The sequence below is a fragment of the Heloderma suspectum genome, chromosome 1 (genome assembly GCF_057233095.1).
Source record: "Heloderma suspectum isolate Gila_16-S chromosome 1, 16-S_ref, whole genome shotgun sequence".
Classification (NCBI taxonomy): domain Eukaryota; kingdom Metazoa; phylum Chordata; class Lepidosauria; order Squamata; family Helodermatidae; genus Heloderma; species Heloderma suspectum.
This window is the reverse complement of record NC_139458.1, coordinates 327555264-327572316: the sequence shown is the minus strand read 5'-3', so window position 1 is coordinate 327572316 and position 17053 is coordinate 327555264. Positions and strand designations below refer to the sequence as shown.

Genomic DNA, 17053 nt, shown 5'->3' with positions numbered 1-17053 from the left:
TCCTGTCAGAAAGGTAGATTCTCTTATGACATCATTGCTACAAAGCTAACGTTGCTGTCTCAGGTCTTTGACTTTTGATAGAGCATAGATGGTAGATGCAAATGAATACTAAATAAACAATAGTCTGCTCTTGCAAAATCATCTGAGTCTAGGGAAGAAACACTGAAAAGTAACAGAAATAATGGTGCCTCACAATCCACAGAACATGAAATGTCCAACAGTTGTCAACTCTGTGAAATACTGTAGATCCTGGAATATAATGATGAACACAAAGATGTAGCCAAGGTAGAACATTATAATAGTATTGCCCAACTGAAAGTTATAAATGCTGAGCATTATACACGTGGCTTGCAAAATCAGATCCCTGGATAGTCAAAAGCCATATATTTATATATGTTTCACTGATGTGTGTTGGGGAAGAACATTTTTATTTTAAAGGGAATCTCATATCATCCCACATCCCCATTTTAGAATTCTGTTTGCACTGTACAAGTGAAAGGATCAACTCTTTTGCAGTTCCCTCAATGCGTAAAAAGCTGTGAAATCCTCTGAAGTGTACCAGAAAGTCCTCATGGCCAGGAGAGCTCCATGTGCTCAAGGAATTACTGATAAGGCCATGGAAGTTTAATAAGAATTCTAAAATTTTGGAACAACTGAGATGATAATAAAATACTAATTTGTTCCCGCTTGAATAGATGAGAGGATGAAAATGGAAAGATTGGCAGCATGACTCAAGCTTCACATGTTCTACCTTATTTTCTGTTCTGATGCTTATGAATTACAGGCAGAACCAGCAAATTAACCTTTTATATCAGAAGATAAAGGAGAATGAACTGCGAGCTCAGCAAGCAAGATTGGGGCACATTGTGAATTGTGAAGACTCTTACATGAGTAGTTTTCAGGTAAGATGAGGTTCTTTATTATTATTCTTTACGCCTGGTCAAATGGAAATCCTGAACACATCTGATATTGTGAAGAGCAGGCTTCTATTACATTACAATAAAATGTTTTGCCTTCCAAACTGTTTATACGTTTGTTCAATCAAATGAGGCTGGTATATCTGTGAAAGATATCATATCTTGTAATCTGATGATCATTTGAAATCAGTTCAGTGTATGTGTTACTGCTCTCTACAATAATTTCAAAATTGTTAATTTGTGTAACATTTAAAAGATTCAAGTTTAAACTGATACAGAAGCGAGAGTTCTGTTATACATAATGAAATATTGTTGTATCATGAAGAGTCTAAATAGTTGTACTACTTCACAAGGTACAAGTCTAGTGATTGTTGCTTCCTTGCACTTCTCTGTGACATCCTAGCTTTCTGTGTGCAGGAAATCTCTGATGTGGGGGAGCATTTAGTCATGAGATCTCTCACCTATAGTCTGAGATGATGTAGCCCCAGCAGGGCAATACCACATGTTTTTTCTGAATGTATAAGTATGTGTCAAGTACCATTGAAATAAGTGGGTTTGGGCATGGAGTATTAATGCATAAAATCTCATATTATAAAAAGGTCAAGTTACAAAAAAGGATTCTTTAGAACAATGGGACAAATATATTCAGTACTGGAGACAAAAGAATAATTACTGTAATATAGGGAAAGTGGTCTTAGAAATTGTTTAACAGCTATAATATAAGTTTGGAAAAAAGTAAGAAGTATTGAATTGAGAAAGTTTGGTTATTGATTGTATTAAAATTTTCCCATTTTGAGAATTTTATTTGCTCTTTTGTGTTAAATGATATTGTAAATTATTTTCTCCTGTATCTTCTGGAGAGCATTCCATAACCTTCAGGTTAGCCCCTCCCACCAGATGACAGGCAGGGTCCAGTCTAACAGCCCTCTCCAGGGGGAGGGGCTACCCAGTCTACCCAGGCCTGGCATCGACTCTTCAAGCTCAGCTAGAGTTTTCCTTTTATTTTATTTTTTAATATTGTTATGGAAACACTGAAGGTGTCCACGGTGGATGCCCCCATGCCTGCTCTGGTCTCCTGTGCAGTCATTCCCATAGATAGGGAGGGAGGCCCCAAGGGTTCCTGGGATAAAAGTGTGGAAGCCACATTGTGCTGGCGTATCGAGGCTTCAGCAACAACCTTCAGGGCCTCAGTTACCAACTGTCTTTGCCAGGGCTGTTTATCTCTGGTCAGGGCAGCTGGCCAGCCTGGAAGGTGCTTCCAAAGCTGTCAAGGATGGGCTGAAAAAGATTGCCCTTTCCACAGCCTTGCTGGCAGATTCATCACTTGATGCTATTCAGCTGGAATCCAGGGCCATGGTGGCTAATTTCTAGCCATTGTGGCTAGAAAGAATCTCTGACTGAGAACATGGGAAGCCAATCCTGATTCTCAGCCTAGACTGGCAGGCTACATTTTCTCCAGTTCTAAACTGTTTGGTGACGCCCTAGAAAGGGTACTTGTTGAAACTAAGAATAAAACAAAGGCCCTACTCACATCCAAAAAGGATGACAAGAAGGCCAGGTCCCGGCAGCACTTTCACTCTTCCACCCTTCAACACAAGTCCAGACCCTCTGATGTTCACTGGAGCAAGTGGTTTTGCCAAAGAGCCTCTGGCAGGGTTTTTTCCCAGTCCTCTTCTGGTAGTGGAGTCTCATCCAACTTCCCCAAGATGGCCATGAAATCTCCCTCTGCATGACACCAGGATCCCATCCCAGAAAATTGAGGGCCTTTTTCCAGACTCAGCTGTCTTTCAGTCTGGGAAATGACAACATCTGATGCCTGAGTCAGGGAGACAGTGTCCCAGGGATGCACTCTGGAGTTTGCCTTTCACCCCAGGGACAGGTTTCTGGCCTCCCCAAGGTCCCAAACCCCCTCCAAACACCAGGCTATGCTGAGGGAGATCACTCATCTCCTGGACATTGGGGCAATAGGTTCATTTCCTCTGGGCCAGAGGCGCTTCGGGGTCTATTCTATTCTTTTCTTGGTTGCCAAACAGAATGAGAAGGTCAGAGCTATTCTGGACTTAAAATGGCTCAACACTTTCCTCTTACACAAGCAATTCAAGATGGAGACCCTCAAATCCATTTTGACATCCATTTTGCAGTGATACTTCCTAGCCTCTCTAGATCTCTCAGAGGTGTATCTGTATGTGCCCATCTGACCACGCTATTGCAGGTTCCTGAGGTTTGCCTACGGAGGCAGACATCTCCAGTATAGGGCAATGCCACTGTGTCAGACATCAGCCTCCAGAGTTTTCAACAAAATTTTGGTGGCCCTTATGGCCCATATACAAATGAGGAGTATCTACCTATACCCCTACCTGGACAACATCCTCATGAAGTCTCCCCCCTGGGAGAAAGGGATGGAGGATGTCCTGGCAACACGGGGGTGTCTCAGCAGCCACAGATTTATGGTGAATCAGGAGAAAAGCTCCTTGGTTCCTGTGCTGTCCTTAGAACATTTGGGAGTGGTTCTGGACACCAAATGCTTCCAGATGTTTCTCACTGAGGAATGGCAGTGCAGTATCCTTCTGGCCATTTGTGCAGTTCTCAGAGATCCATGCAGGCAGATCTACATTCTCTGGCCCATCTGATGGGTCTTCTGGTGTCTTGTCAAGACCTAGTGGTTTGGTCAAGCAGGCAGCTACAGACCCTTTTGCTTCCAAACTAAGAGGTGATTGCCAACAGGTTCTGCCTACAGCTATCCCTTCCTCAAGCCCTTCAAGAGTCTTGGATGTGGTGGCTCAACCCCCACAGGCTGTCGACAGGAGTCAGCCTGGCAAGTCCAGTTCGGATAGTCATCACAACAGATGCCAGCTTGATTGGATTGTGAGCTCACCTGGATGACCTGATCACCCAAGGCGTCCCGGCTCAGCATCAATCTTCTTGAACTGAGAACAATAAAATTGGCACTTGAGCCAAGCCATGATAAGCAGCAACCATGTACTGATCAGAACAGACAATGTGTTGGCTAAAGCTTATTTTAACAAACAAGGAGGCACAAAATCAGGAAAGCTAAACAAGGGGTCCTTGGACATCTTGAATCGGGCAGAAGAGAATCTTCTCTCTCTCTCAGCCGTCCATCTCCCAGGGACAGACAACATGATCGCAGACTGGCTGAGCAGGCAGAAGTTTCAGGATGCAGAGTGGAGATTATATTCCCGGCTGGTCTCACAATTGGTCAGATGCTTTGGACAGCCATCAGTGGATCTCTTTGCCACACCGGAAAATGCCCAGGTGCCTCACTTCATGTCAAGAAATCCTTCCTCGGGGGCAACAGGGGTGGACGCTCTGACCCGCCCATGGCCCAAGGGGCTGTTTATGCTTTTTGTCCACTTCCTCTGATTCCATGTGTCATCCAATGAATTTGACAGTTAGCAGGTGAGGTGATTCTGGTGGCTCCCCATTGGCCACGGGGATCATGGTTCCCAGATCTGGTGAACCTGTCTGTTCAGAGGAGCTTGCCCCTTCCTGTTTGCAGGGACCTCCTCACCCAGCATCCCTTGTTGCACCCTCAGCAGAAATGTTTCAACCGACTGGGGATTGAGCAGAGGTGGCTTGGCCACCTTGGATATTCAGATGAGGTCCTAAACACCTTTTTGGCCTCTTGGCACAATTCTACTAAGAAGATGTACAATAATACCTAGAAGGCCTTCATTTCTTGGTGTCACAATTCAGGCAGAATTCCAGAGGAGGCGGATTTGTCAGCAGTTCTGGAATTCCTTCAGGCGAGACTGCTGAAAGGACTCAGTACTAGCACACTTAAAAATGCCAGGTGGCAACCTGACCATCCCCATTCAAAGAGATTTTTGAGGGGGGCAGCTCTTGCTAATCCCCCAGTGGTTCACAGATTTCCTATGTGGATCCTGTAATAGGTACTTACGGCTCTGATAGCGCCCCCCCCCCTTTGAACCTTTGGCCACTTGTCTTATTAAGATTCTGACTATCAACACCATCTTCCTAGTGGATGTCACTTCAGCCAGATAACTTTCTGAGTTGGGAGCATTGTCCTCTGACTCCCAACTTTGTGTATTCCATCAGGACAAGGTGGTACTTAGGACAGATGCTTCCTTTTTGCCTAAGGTTAATCGTTTTTCATCAGCAGCAGGAGGTTGTTTTGCCTTCCTTCTGTCCCAAGCCAGTCCATCCCCAGGAGAAGGTCTGGCATGAACTGGATGTGTGCAGGGCCCTCCGCTTTTACTTGGACAGGACAGCTGCTGTCAGGCAGATAGAGGCCTTGTTTGCTTCTCACTAAGACAGTACCTTGGGTAAGAAGGTCTCAGCATCTACAATTTCCAGGTGGTTAAGGTAATGCATTGCCTTGGCCTACCAATATTGGGGAAAATCTCCATCAGGGGTAACAGCACACCCTCTTCAAGGAGCAACCACTACAGCTGCATTCCACAACAGTGCCTTGGTTGAGGAGATCTGCAAGGTGGCCACATGGGCTTCTGCACAGCTTTGCTAGACATTATAAAATTGATGTTTTTCCTTTGGCAGAAGGGTTTTGCGGAGGGTGCATATTCAGTGGTACATACACTGTTTCCACCCTGAGGGACTGCTTTGTACATCCTGAAGATCATTGAATGCCCTCCAGAAGATACAGGAGAAAGGGAAGTTTCTTACTGTGAATTCTTGTTTTCTGAATCTTCTGAACCAGTGACTAGCTAGTATACTTCTGCTCCCTTATAGGCTTCTACTTCTGCCACACATGTGGGGCTGGTAGTTAGGCATCCTGGGTGCTCCATTCCAGTTCAATGAGTCCTTTGAGTTTCTTGGTAAGGGGTTAGTATTGGTCCTGTTGCACTTGTTTCATTTGTTGCTTATTTCATTCTTGTGCAGTTAGATTGTTTCTCCTATTAGGGGTTAAGGGGCTTCGGCTTTTCCAGTCCAGTCTGGGCAGACTGGGTAGCCCCTCCCACTGCAGAGGACTGTTAGATTGGACCCTGACTAAGTCCGATGGGAGGGCCTAACCTGAAGGTCATGGAATGCCCTCCAGAAGATAATGAAAACAGGAATTCACAGTAAGAAACTTCAAAAAACACACCAAAAAGATTAGGATCAGTGTATGAGGCCTGAATACACAAACATATGTTGAAACGTTTCGTGGACAAGACTGTAGGTTGGAGACCACAAGACTGAAACTTCAGGCTGAGCTTTTTCTTGGGTTTTGTTCAGACTGAAATATACAAAAATCTGATCAGTACATTAAAAATACCCTGCAGGTAGAAACTAGGCATTTAGGGGAAGAGTACTAGCTTACTATTCTCATTGACCCAGTTCACACAATCATAGAATCATAGAATAGTAGGGTTGGAAGGGGCCTACAAGGCCATCGAGTCAATGTAGGAATCCAAGTCAGAGCATCCCTGACAGATGGCTGACCAGCCTCGTCTTGAATGCCTCCAGTGTGGGAGAGCCCACCACCTCCCCAGGTAATTGGTTCCATTGTCATATTGCTCTAACAGTCAGGAAGTTTTTCCTGATGTTCAGCCGGAATCTGGCTTCCTGTAACTTGAGCCCGTTATTCCGTGTCCTGCACTCTGGGATGATCGAGAAGAGAGCCTGGCCTTCCTCTCCGTGATAACCTTTCAAGTACTTGAAGAGTGCCATCATATCTCCCCTCAGTCTTCTCAAGGCTAAACATGCCCAGTTCTTTCAGTCTCTCTTCATAGGGCTTTGTTTCCAGTCCTCTGATCATCTTTGTTGCCCTCCTCTGAACCCTCTCCAGTTTGTCTGCATCCTTCTTAAAGTGTGGTGCCTAGAACTGGACACAGTACTCCAGATGAGGCCTAACCAGTGCTGAGTAGAGGGGAACTAGTACTTCCCGGGATTTGGAAGCTATGCTTCTATTAATGCAGCCCAAAATAGCACTGGCCTTTTTTGCAGCCACATCACATTGTTGGCTCATATTCAGGTTGTGATCGACAACAATTCCAAGATCTTTCTCGCTTGCAGTGTTGTTGAGCCATGTATCTCCCATCTTGTAACTGTGCATTTGGTTTCTTTTCCTAGGTGCAGAACTTGGCATTCATCCCTATTAAATGTCATTCTGTTGTTTTCTGCCCAGCACTCCAGTCTATCCAGATCACTTTGAATTTTGTTTCTGTCTTCCAAAGTATTAGCTATCCTGCCCAATTTTGTGTCATCTTCAAATGTGATCAGCATTCCCTGCACCTCCTCCTCCAAGTCATTAATAAAAATGTTGAAGAGCACTGGGCCCAGGACTGAGCCCTGCGGTACCCCACTCGTTACCTCTCCCCAGTTTGAGAAGGTCCCATTGATAAGCACTCTTTGAGTCCGATTCTGTAGCCAACTGTGGATCCACCGGATCGTTGTTTCATCTAGCCCACTTTGAGCTAGTTTGCTGAACAGAATATCATGGGGCACTTCGTTGAAAGCTTTGCTGAAGTTGAGGTATATGATGTCTACAGCATTCCCACGGTCTACAAGGGAGGTTACTTGATCAAAAAATGAGATCAGATTTGTCTGGCAGGACTTGTTTTTGACAAATCCATGTTGGCTTCAAGTAATCACGGCATTGTTTTCAAGGTTCTTCCAGATGGATTGCTTTATCATCTGCTCCAGAATTTTCCCTGGGATTGATGTCAGACTGACTGGTCTGTAGTTCCCAGGTTCCTCCTTTTTACCCTTTTTGAAGATAGGGACAACATTAGCCCTCCTCCAGTCATCTGGCACTTCCCCCGTCCTCCATGATTTCTCAAAGAGAATAGACAGCAGTTCTGAGAGTTCTTCTGCCAGTTCCTTTATGACTGTAGGATGCAGTTCATCTGGGCCTGGAGATTTGAACTCATTCAAAGTAATGAGGTGTTCCTTGACCATATGCCTATCGATCTCAAGCTGCAATCCTGCCCCTTCAGCCTGCACTTCGCCTTTGCCAGTGGGGTCATAAACCCTCTTTTGGGAGAAGACTGAGCCAAAGTAGGAATTGAGCACCTCTGTCTTTGTCATCTGTTATCGTTTTGCCATCCTTATTTAATAGCTGAACCACCGTTTCTTTCCTCTGCCTTTTACTATGCACGTAGCTGAAGAAAGCCTTTTTGTTGTTTTTAGCATTCCTCACTAACCTCAGCTCGTTCTCAGCTTTAGCCTTCCTGACGCCATCCCTGCAATTCTGTGCTACCTGCCTGTATTCTTCCATTGTAGCTTGGCCTTCTTTCCACTTCCTGTATGTGTCCTCTTTTGTTTTCAGGTCATCCCTAAGCTTTTTGTGAAGCCACATTGGCTTCTTCTGTTGTCTTCCACCTTTTCATCTTGTTGGAATGGTTTGTAATTGTGCCTTGAGAATTTCCTTTTTTAAAAGCTCCCACCCATCTTGGACTCGTTTTCTCGTTAGCGTCGCTTGCCATGGGACCTTACTGATCATTGTTCTGAGTTTATTAAAATCAGCTTTCCTAAAATCCAGGGTACGCGTTTGACTACACTCGGCTTTTGCTTCCCTTAGAACCAAGAACTCAAGTACAACATGGTCACTTTCCCCCAGAGTTCCTGTAACTGCTACTTTATCCACTAAGTCATCTCTGTTGGTTAGGATCAAATCAAGGATAGCCGATCCTCTAGTTCCTTCCTCTACTTTCTGTAGGAGGAAGTTATCCGCCACACAAGTCAGGAATTTCCTGGAGGGGCCATGTTTTGCAGAATTTGTCTCCCAACCAATATCGGGGAAATGGAAGTCCCCCACTACTACTACATCATGCTTCCTTAAAACATTGGCTATTTGCTTTTCAAAAGTTTCATCCTCGTCTTCTCCTTGATTGGGTGGCCGGTACTAGACTCCGACCACCAGGTTCCTTTTATTCTTTGCTCCATTTATTTTGATCCAGATGCTCTCGATGGGGCTACCAAGCTCCTCCTCCACATATTTCTGTGCAGAGATATGTATTTTTCACATACAGTGCAACCCCACCTCCCTTTCTGTTCCTCCTTTTTGAACAAGTTATATCCTTCAATTGCTGTATTCCAGTCATGAGAGTCATCCCACCAAGTCTCAGTTATACCCATCAAGTCATAATTTCCCTCCTGAATTAAGATTTCAAGTTCGTTCTGTTTGTTTCCCATACTCTGGGCATTAGTATATAGACATCGAAGACCATGTGCTTCATAGTCTGGCTTTCTTCCTACATGTGTCTGAAGACTATTATTGGGCGCTATCAGAGCTGTTCTCTCCGTTGCAGTGCATGCTCCAAGTCCATTGTTACCCCCAACATTATATCTCCCTTCCCCGTAGGATTCAGTTTAAAGCCCTCCTGATGAAGTTCTTCATGCTGTGGCCAAACACATTCTTCCCATCCTTTGTGAGGTGCAACCCATCCCTTGCCAACAGCCCATCTTCCAGGAAGTATAGGCCGTGGTCCCAGAATCTTTCCCGTCGGCACTACCTTTGTAGCCAGTCATTCACCCAGCGTATTTTTCGTTCCCTTTCTATCCCTCTTCTAACTACTGGAAGGATGGATAAGAAAACTATCTGGGCCCCAAAGTTCTTGAGTTTCCTTCCCAAAGCTTCAAAGTCTGACGTGATTTCTTCGTAGCTCCACTTGGCGGTATCATTTGTTCCCACATGGATGAGAAGAAAGGGATACCTGTCAGTGGGCTTTATGAGCGCAGGCAACCTTTCAGTCACGTCTCTAATTCGTCCTCCCGGGAGACAACATACTTGGCAAATCCGCGGGTCTTCGCGACATACTTGGGTCTCGATCCCACGCAGCAAGGAGTCTCCCACTACTACCACTCTTCTCTTCTTCTTCTTGTAGGCCTGGGTTTCATCGCCTCTGTTTGACTGACCTTCAGCCTCTTGCTCACTCTCATGTAGGTTCCCCTGTGATTCTTCCTTTGCAGGCTGTCCTCCAGTCTCATCCGCAAGTACCTGGAATCAGTTCCACAGTTCCATTGCTTCCACTGGTGCAGAGTGGCGTCTAGTTCTTCTTCCCCTAACTGTCACCCTTTTCCAAGGAGTATCCTCTACTCCATTTTTCTTCACTTCAGCATTTCCCACTGCCTCATCTTGCTGTTGCTCTTCAAGCTTCTGGTCTTCCCTTTGCTGCTGTAGTTCCCCCATTCTGTCCAAGAACTCTTCATGTTCTCTTATTCCCCAGAGGGTCGACAGTCGCCGCTCCAGTCCACTTACTTTTTCTTCCAGCAGTGTGATCAACTTGCACTTGTTGCAGGTGTAGGCCATGTTGTTCTCAGGCAAGAAAACAAACATTGCACACACCTTGCAGGTCACCACCACTGGAGAGTCTTGTCCTTCCATAGCCTCTTTTCCCTTTTTGTGTCTAGCTTTGTGATTGTTCTAGACTAGCCTGTGCCTGTTCCTCTGCTCAGTAGAGGTTAAAAGCAGAGTCCCACTTGTGTGAAAGTGTGTGTTACAAAATGGAAAAAAAGTTAGTTAAAAATAAAATGAAAAAAAAATGTTAGGGGCCTCCCCCTGGGCCTCCCCTGCTGAACTCCCCTGGCCAACTCCTGTTTGCTCCCCCTGGTCACTCGCTCTGGTCGCTCACTCTCTGGGAGCTTGCTTGCTTCTGTAGTCCCTGGACCAGCTGGAGCAGCTTGCTCTGCTCTGCTCTGCTCAGCTGGGAGGCAGGAAACAGACTGAAGCTTCCCTGCCACTCAGCTGCTGGGAGTACTCAGGCCACACCCCTCCAATTCAGTTGGAGCTCTCAGAAGCACCTGGTGAGCTCACAGCCTCTCAGAAGGATAAAGGGCAGCCCCCTGGGCTTCCTGCAGCCCACTTACCTGATGGCTTAAAGGGCAGCCCCCTGGGCTTCCTGCAGCCCACTTACCTGATGGCTTAAACAAACAACAGTGGCTTGTTTGGGTGTCATTTGCCAATTATCCACCCAGACGTGGCTTAAATCATGTCATCCAAACCCTGGTGGCATGACTTGTTGGAGGCGGAAACAACTCTCAACCCATGGCCTGTTGTTGGATTATTTCAGGGTGTTTCCCCCTCAAAGAAGCCATACCACCTGGGTTTGGATGACATGACAAGGCATGTCCATGCAAGTAATTAGGTAAATGGCACCCAGCAAGCACCGGTACGCACTGCAGTTTAAGCAAGCCATGGTGGTGATCGTGGAAACCAGGCCACTGACATGCTCGTTTTCTAGTATTCACTTAGGCCAGGGGTGGGGAACCTGTGGCTCTCCAAGTATTACTGGACTGCCATCAGCTTCAGCCAGCGTGGCGAATGGTGAAGGATGACAGGAGTTGTGGACCAACAACATCTGGAGGGCTATAGGTCCCCCACAGTAGTCTGAAGTAGTGCAGTCAGGAAGGGTTTTACAAGCAATAAGCTCTAGATTGAGCTTTAGTTTGACTACTTCAGTTTATGAAATGTTGACACTAGACATGTATGGATTTGACATACTATTACCATGCCTAAGTCCACTTTGTCAGCCTCTGTTCCAGTCTTCTTAGAGTGCATGACTCTCTACTACTATTTTTCTCTATAAGATTGTTCACAAAACTGTGTGAAATCTCTCTCTGTATAAAAGGAAAACCTAATGGGAAAGCTGGGAGGGATTGCACAGTTGACCTGTTCTTTACTGGTGTAGTATAGTCACACCTCAACATTATGACTGATGGCCAAATTCATTTTTCTTTTTTACACACACCCACCATCTGGCCAGGATAGTTACCTAGGAATCCATGCATTCTTTAACACGTAGGGTAGAATCCAACTAAAGTCCTATTTGGAGTAGACCCATTGAAATGAATGGGACTTAGGTTAGTCATGAGTAACTTGTCCCATTCATTTCAATGAGTCTACTCAAAGTAGGACTTTAGTTGGTGTCTACCCATAAATGCATATTATGCTTAGATATTAGCTGAAAAATGGATGCCACTTTAAATTTATGATATAGCTGAAGATAACCACCAATATTCCTTGTGGTATGCTTCTGTTTTTTCATTATGAAATTCAATATAGCATATACTATATTTGTTATCTTTCCAAGATGGCCACCCTGATCCAAATGTTCCAGGTGAGAGAGCCTTCTCAAGAAACCGTGCTCCAGCTATGCAAGGTTAATAGCAGTATCTTCAGGGACCCTTTTCTCATCTGTTCTGTTTTCCTTCTTCAAAGCAACCTCAGTATGAGAACCCAGCAATGCAGCCTCAGTTTGCAGAGAGAACTGTGGCACACTGTGAAAGGGAGGAGCTGGAACGAAAGCTTGTAGCTGTACAAAGTAAGGAGCTACAACTCAGTGAGTTTCTCAAACAAATGGCAAACAAATCCAACGAAGATAAAAAAAAGATGGAAGAGAAGGTGGGTCTTGCATTGATTTTGGCTTTATTTCTGTGACAAAAACAAATTTCTCAGTTGGGTTAGCTATATTAAGGCTTCAGATTTGTTCATAGCATCTTCATGCATGCTGTGCGTGACTTATCAGTGTGATCTTCCCATTTTATACAGCTTTATTCAGCTGGAGGAGAGCTCTTTTTTTCATTGGAGTTGCAGTACAGTGAGTTGGATCCAGACTAAGTTAGTTGAACTTTGGTTCCATTGAAATCAGTGGTACAATGTAGCTTAAGTCCCATTAGTTTTATTGGGAACTAAGCTCCACTGACGTAGTCTAGATCCAGCCTGTTATCTTGGAAAATGGCAGAGGGTGAGTCTGGTTCATCTTGATACCCGACTCTGCATATTTAATTCAGTTGTACCATATTTCTTCCTTCCACTGTTAAATTACTCTTGGTTTTTTGTTTGTTTTAGATTGCAGCAATAGGAGGAAGAAGTACAATTAAAGGGATATTGGATTAGTGCTAATGCAGTACATTTCAGCTTATCTACTGGAGGCTCTTGTACTGTGGCAGGACTACTAATAAAAGCCAAAATGGTGATTAAAGCCTCAGCCTTAAAAACTGCAGTGATCTATAATCTGTTCTGTTCTGTTCTAAAAAAAAGTATCAAAATTCCATACCCAAGAATAGAGCAGTTATGCACCTTGTGAAAAAAAATTAACAAAACATGGTTAACTCATAGATTAGTAGGGTTGGAAGGGGCCTACAAGGCCAACTGTGCATGATTTTGTTCTAATTCTTCTAGCCATGGGAGTTATGCAAGGCAGTATTACCCTTCACCCTAACTACTTGGGTGTCCTGTTTCTGACTTTTCAACTTTTTTTTTTCTGATACCATCTAATAAACTCTTTTACAGGCATCTCCACCTGTTTGTATCATGGCTGATATTCAGTATAATGGATAGCTGGGTATAACAAATCCTAGATACAAACTATCTTTTGTATTTAAAAATATTGGGGCAGGGGGCAATCCTACACTGATTCATGATGAAATGAATGTCTCATCCAGAAAGTGGTTAAGCACTTGGGTTGATTTTTATTATGCAGTCAATTTAAGTCACAATTTATGTGTTAAATTTTAGAGTACAGATTTTAAATTGGTTTGCCTAAAAAAATCCTTGTTAACAAAGAAGTTGTCAAGGCACATCTACCTTTGCTGATGTCAATTATCAGGTACAATAAAGACATACTTTTTAAAGACTGACAGTGACATGAGTGCTGTAAGAAGTCTACCTCAACAAAGCAGCTATTTGACATGAAATCCTCTGATGGAGCTGTCAGACTGTCAAGGGAAGACGTTAGGCTGAGTTTCGTGTCTTGTGTTGTTTGTATTGGGATGGATTTGGAACTTTTCTCATTCATGTGGCAGACTGTCATCCAAGAAATAGATCCCAAGGATCTTTTTGTGAGAAGATGCTTGTGAGTCTTGATTATGGACAGTGTAATTCCCTAGTTTCCCCTTACTCTTCCAACCACTGCTGTTTCTGCCGAAGTTCCTTAAAATATATGTGTGCACATTCAGAGGTCATGCCTACATGTGATCACTTCACACATAGCCTGAGTATATAAGTTATACAAGCAGCAGGGTGTGAAAGCAAGTTTCAGGCTCACACACTCTTCCATAACCAAAACTACACAACTAGGCCAAACAGTCAGGATCTATCTCTTTGCAGCAGATGCATAGCATGAGGAGGGCCTACTTGTGGTATTGACATTTTCTCTCAGAGGCTGTAGTTCACAATACACTTTTCTCAGATGGTGGGGGAAGGCACACAAGCCTATGGTTCATACTGTATTGTGGATACTGGCTGAGACTATGTTTGAAACTGCCAACAGTTACGCCACCAGCAGCAAAATTCTGACTGTTACATTTTGGAGAAAAGAAACTGTTCCCACAGCTATTAATACAAGACAAATAAGTGTAAGCAATAGTATGTTTTTATTAATATGTTTTGTGGTCTCCAAACTGCTGGCTTAAATAAAGGAAAAGCAGCTCTAGATAGATGTGTGTTTAACCATGGAGATGGTAAGCAAGACCTCTTAGCTTTTGAAAATATAAATACTCCATTGCAGTCTGTTTGTCTTTTAATAAAAACACTGTTTTAATCCATGTTGAAAAAACAACTTAAGGTTTTACTGAGGTTTAATAATAAATCATTCTGTTTTTAAATTAGCCTATAAAGATTTGTTTCCTACCTCACATAATGAAACACATAACTTTATTCCCTTTCTAGCTCAAAACAAGAGATAGGTACATAACCAGCCTGAAAAAGAAATGCCAAAAAGAGTCAGAGCAAAATAAAGAGAAACAAAGAAGAATTGAAACACTTGAAAAGTACCTGGCTGACTTGCCAACACTGGATGATGTTGAGAGTCAGACTAAACAGGTAATCTGTGTTTTGCAGTGCTCAGAAGACAGAGGGCTCGCAAAGAACTTTTGCTGAATACATATTCCAAATTGTGCTGTACTTGCATAGACTGTACTCTGATAAAATATAAAAAGCATCTGGGAACATCTCAGCATAAGCCCCATAGAAAGGAATAAGTGCTGCCCAAAGCCTTCTACACAGATCCCGCCCATTTCAGCAGACTTCACATAGTTCCAGTGAATTGTGCTCAAATATACTAATAAGAAAAGGGTTTTAAAACTTGTTGCCCTGATGTGAAGCTCACATTTGTTGTCATTCGTTTGCATTGTTTTTTCTTTTGTAGTATGGGAGCAAATAATTATGGAAAACAGAAAAGTAGTCTGAATTAGTCTCCAGTTTCTTTGTTCTTGATTAGCATAGTAAACTAGTTGCTGCATTGTATACAATTATTTCTTTCAAAAAACAACAACACATTCTGATTATTAAAGTAATATAAAACAACCAGTGGAACAAATAATTTGGGACAAAAAATTCCAGAGCATGAAAAGTGTGGGCTGTGGTTTCATGTTTTGAACTAGATAACCACACATTGCCTTAACAATGGTAACTGTATCATACAGAGAACTGTAAGCATGGACATTTTGCCTGTTGCTGTGTTAGAATGATATTGAGTCCAGAGAGGCTGTGGCTAAGCCCATTATTCCAGATGCTTCACAAAAAGGAAGGCAGCATCTTGGAACCTGGAAACAAAAAGAGAGATGGGGCCTCAAACAGATTCTGAAAGTAGAAAAGTTTGCTGGAAAATGCAATATGCCCACTGTGTTTTGATATATTGGCTCCTTTTTTTAAATAAACATGAATGCCCATAGTAGGTTCAATATGAAAAAATTGCTCCTGAAGAAAGCTATATGCCAAAAAATGTGGAGCATGTTGCACTTACTAATAAACTTTCAACTTTTCTACGACCAACATCTTTTTGAAGCTTTGGCTCCCTCTCTAGTTAGCAAACAATTCCTGAAACATGTTAAAGGGTACAATGTGACCATGCTCCCTCCCTCCCTTTGCTTTGATTTGCTCGCTTCCAAGCTATACACCCCAGTGCCAACTACCTGTTTGTAGATCTGTCTTAGTACACTTGAGGAAGCTTGGATAGTTATTTCCCTTAAACAGAACTGTGCTAAGGCATAGACCGAGTGTCCCTGATCTGTGGTAAGCATGCCTCCATATTAAAATCTTTCCTTGTTCTATAGCTGCAAGTTCTTGAAGAAAAGAACAAGCAGCTGAAAGCTACTGTGGCTGAGCTAGAAAAGGATCTTGAAGAGTCCAAGGCACAATGTAAAGAAAAAGAACTCCAGCTAGTGTGTCAGAAGAAGAAAGAAAAAGAATTGGTAACTGCAGTACAGAGGTATGAATAACATGATTGACGCTGGTCTGTTGCTCTGTACAGGATATTTCAATCCAGCTCCACTTATCCAATTCTAGTGAAGTCACTCAGGTGAACGCTGTTGTAATGTCAACTGCCCCTCTACACTGCACAAAAGGCAGTGATGCACTACATTGCAAAATGCAGATGAGATGTGTCTGTGCCTGGTGACAGCAACATCTTTTTAAATATGTGGTCATTGCAAAAATTGCTGGTTTTAGGAAAGGAGGGGTAAAAACAGAAGCTTGAGTTAAGAGGAATTGCTAATCCTGATGGCTAAGAGGATTCATAACTGTTAACAAATAACATGTTTGACTGGAGAACAGGCCATAAACTGGCAATGCATGGGCAGAATCAGTCTCATAGAAGGCTGCCATTTGTCGCCAGAAGTCTCATTGAGGATATAAGGTGTACTCCAGGTGCTGTGTTTGCCAGTGTTGGCATCCGAAATGTAGGTAGAGCAGCAGCAGCAGTCACATAACTTTCCAAACTAGTTTTTCTGGCAGAACTACAAACAAGGGAGAACAAATGGGAGTTGCACGCATAGTTGCTTAGCAAGCACCCCATAGTGCTTCCAGGTTAACAGGAAGCAATGGGAAATGCTTGCATAGAACCCTAGCAATTACACAGGGCCTGTGTTAAGTGTTGGCATGCTTGGGCACCTGCCAAGACCCACATCCCAGCAGAAGGCCTGCTAACAAGAGCCCTTGGACCTGGTAGCAATTATGAGGAAGAGGAGGAGGAGCAGCAGGCCACACTGCTGGTGAGACGGTAGACTCACTAAGGGAGAGGGGTCCATTGAGGGTGTCTTATCCATGGATCCATAAAGACCTGGAGCCAGCACTGCAGCCACACACGTAATTCCCCCCCATTTTCCCTTCCATTCCAATGCAGTCTCTGCAGCTGACAAAACCTGGCTGGAAAGTTACAAGACTTCTGCTGCAGTTCCTAAATTTAATGTGACAGTGAGAATATTCTTCTTCACTA

General features: G+C 43.6%; 1 protein-coding gene across 4 annotated transcripts in view; it reads left to right on the top strand.

Annotated features, from left to right (window-relative positions):
• The window catches only part of CEP85L (centrosomal protein 85L), a 202986-nt gene that overhangs the window by 166006 nt on the left and 19927 nt on the right, over positions 1 to 17053 (top strand). For 3 of the 4 annotated variants that reach the window (XM_084827392.1, XM_084827390.1, XM_084827394.1), the window contains exons 5-8: positions 785 to 902; positions 12058 to 12240; positions 14509 to 14661; positions 15894 to 16048. In XM_084827392.1, the coding sequence (XP_084683518.1) occupies positions 785 to 902; positions 12058 to 12240; positions 14509 to 14661; positions 15894 to 16048 (609 nt within the window). The remainder of the gene's footprint in view (positions 1 to 784; positions 903 to 12057; positions 12241 to 14508; positions 14662 to 15893; positions 16049 to 17053) is intronic. The other variant, XM_084827391.1, reaches the window with a different exon arrangement.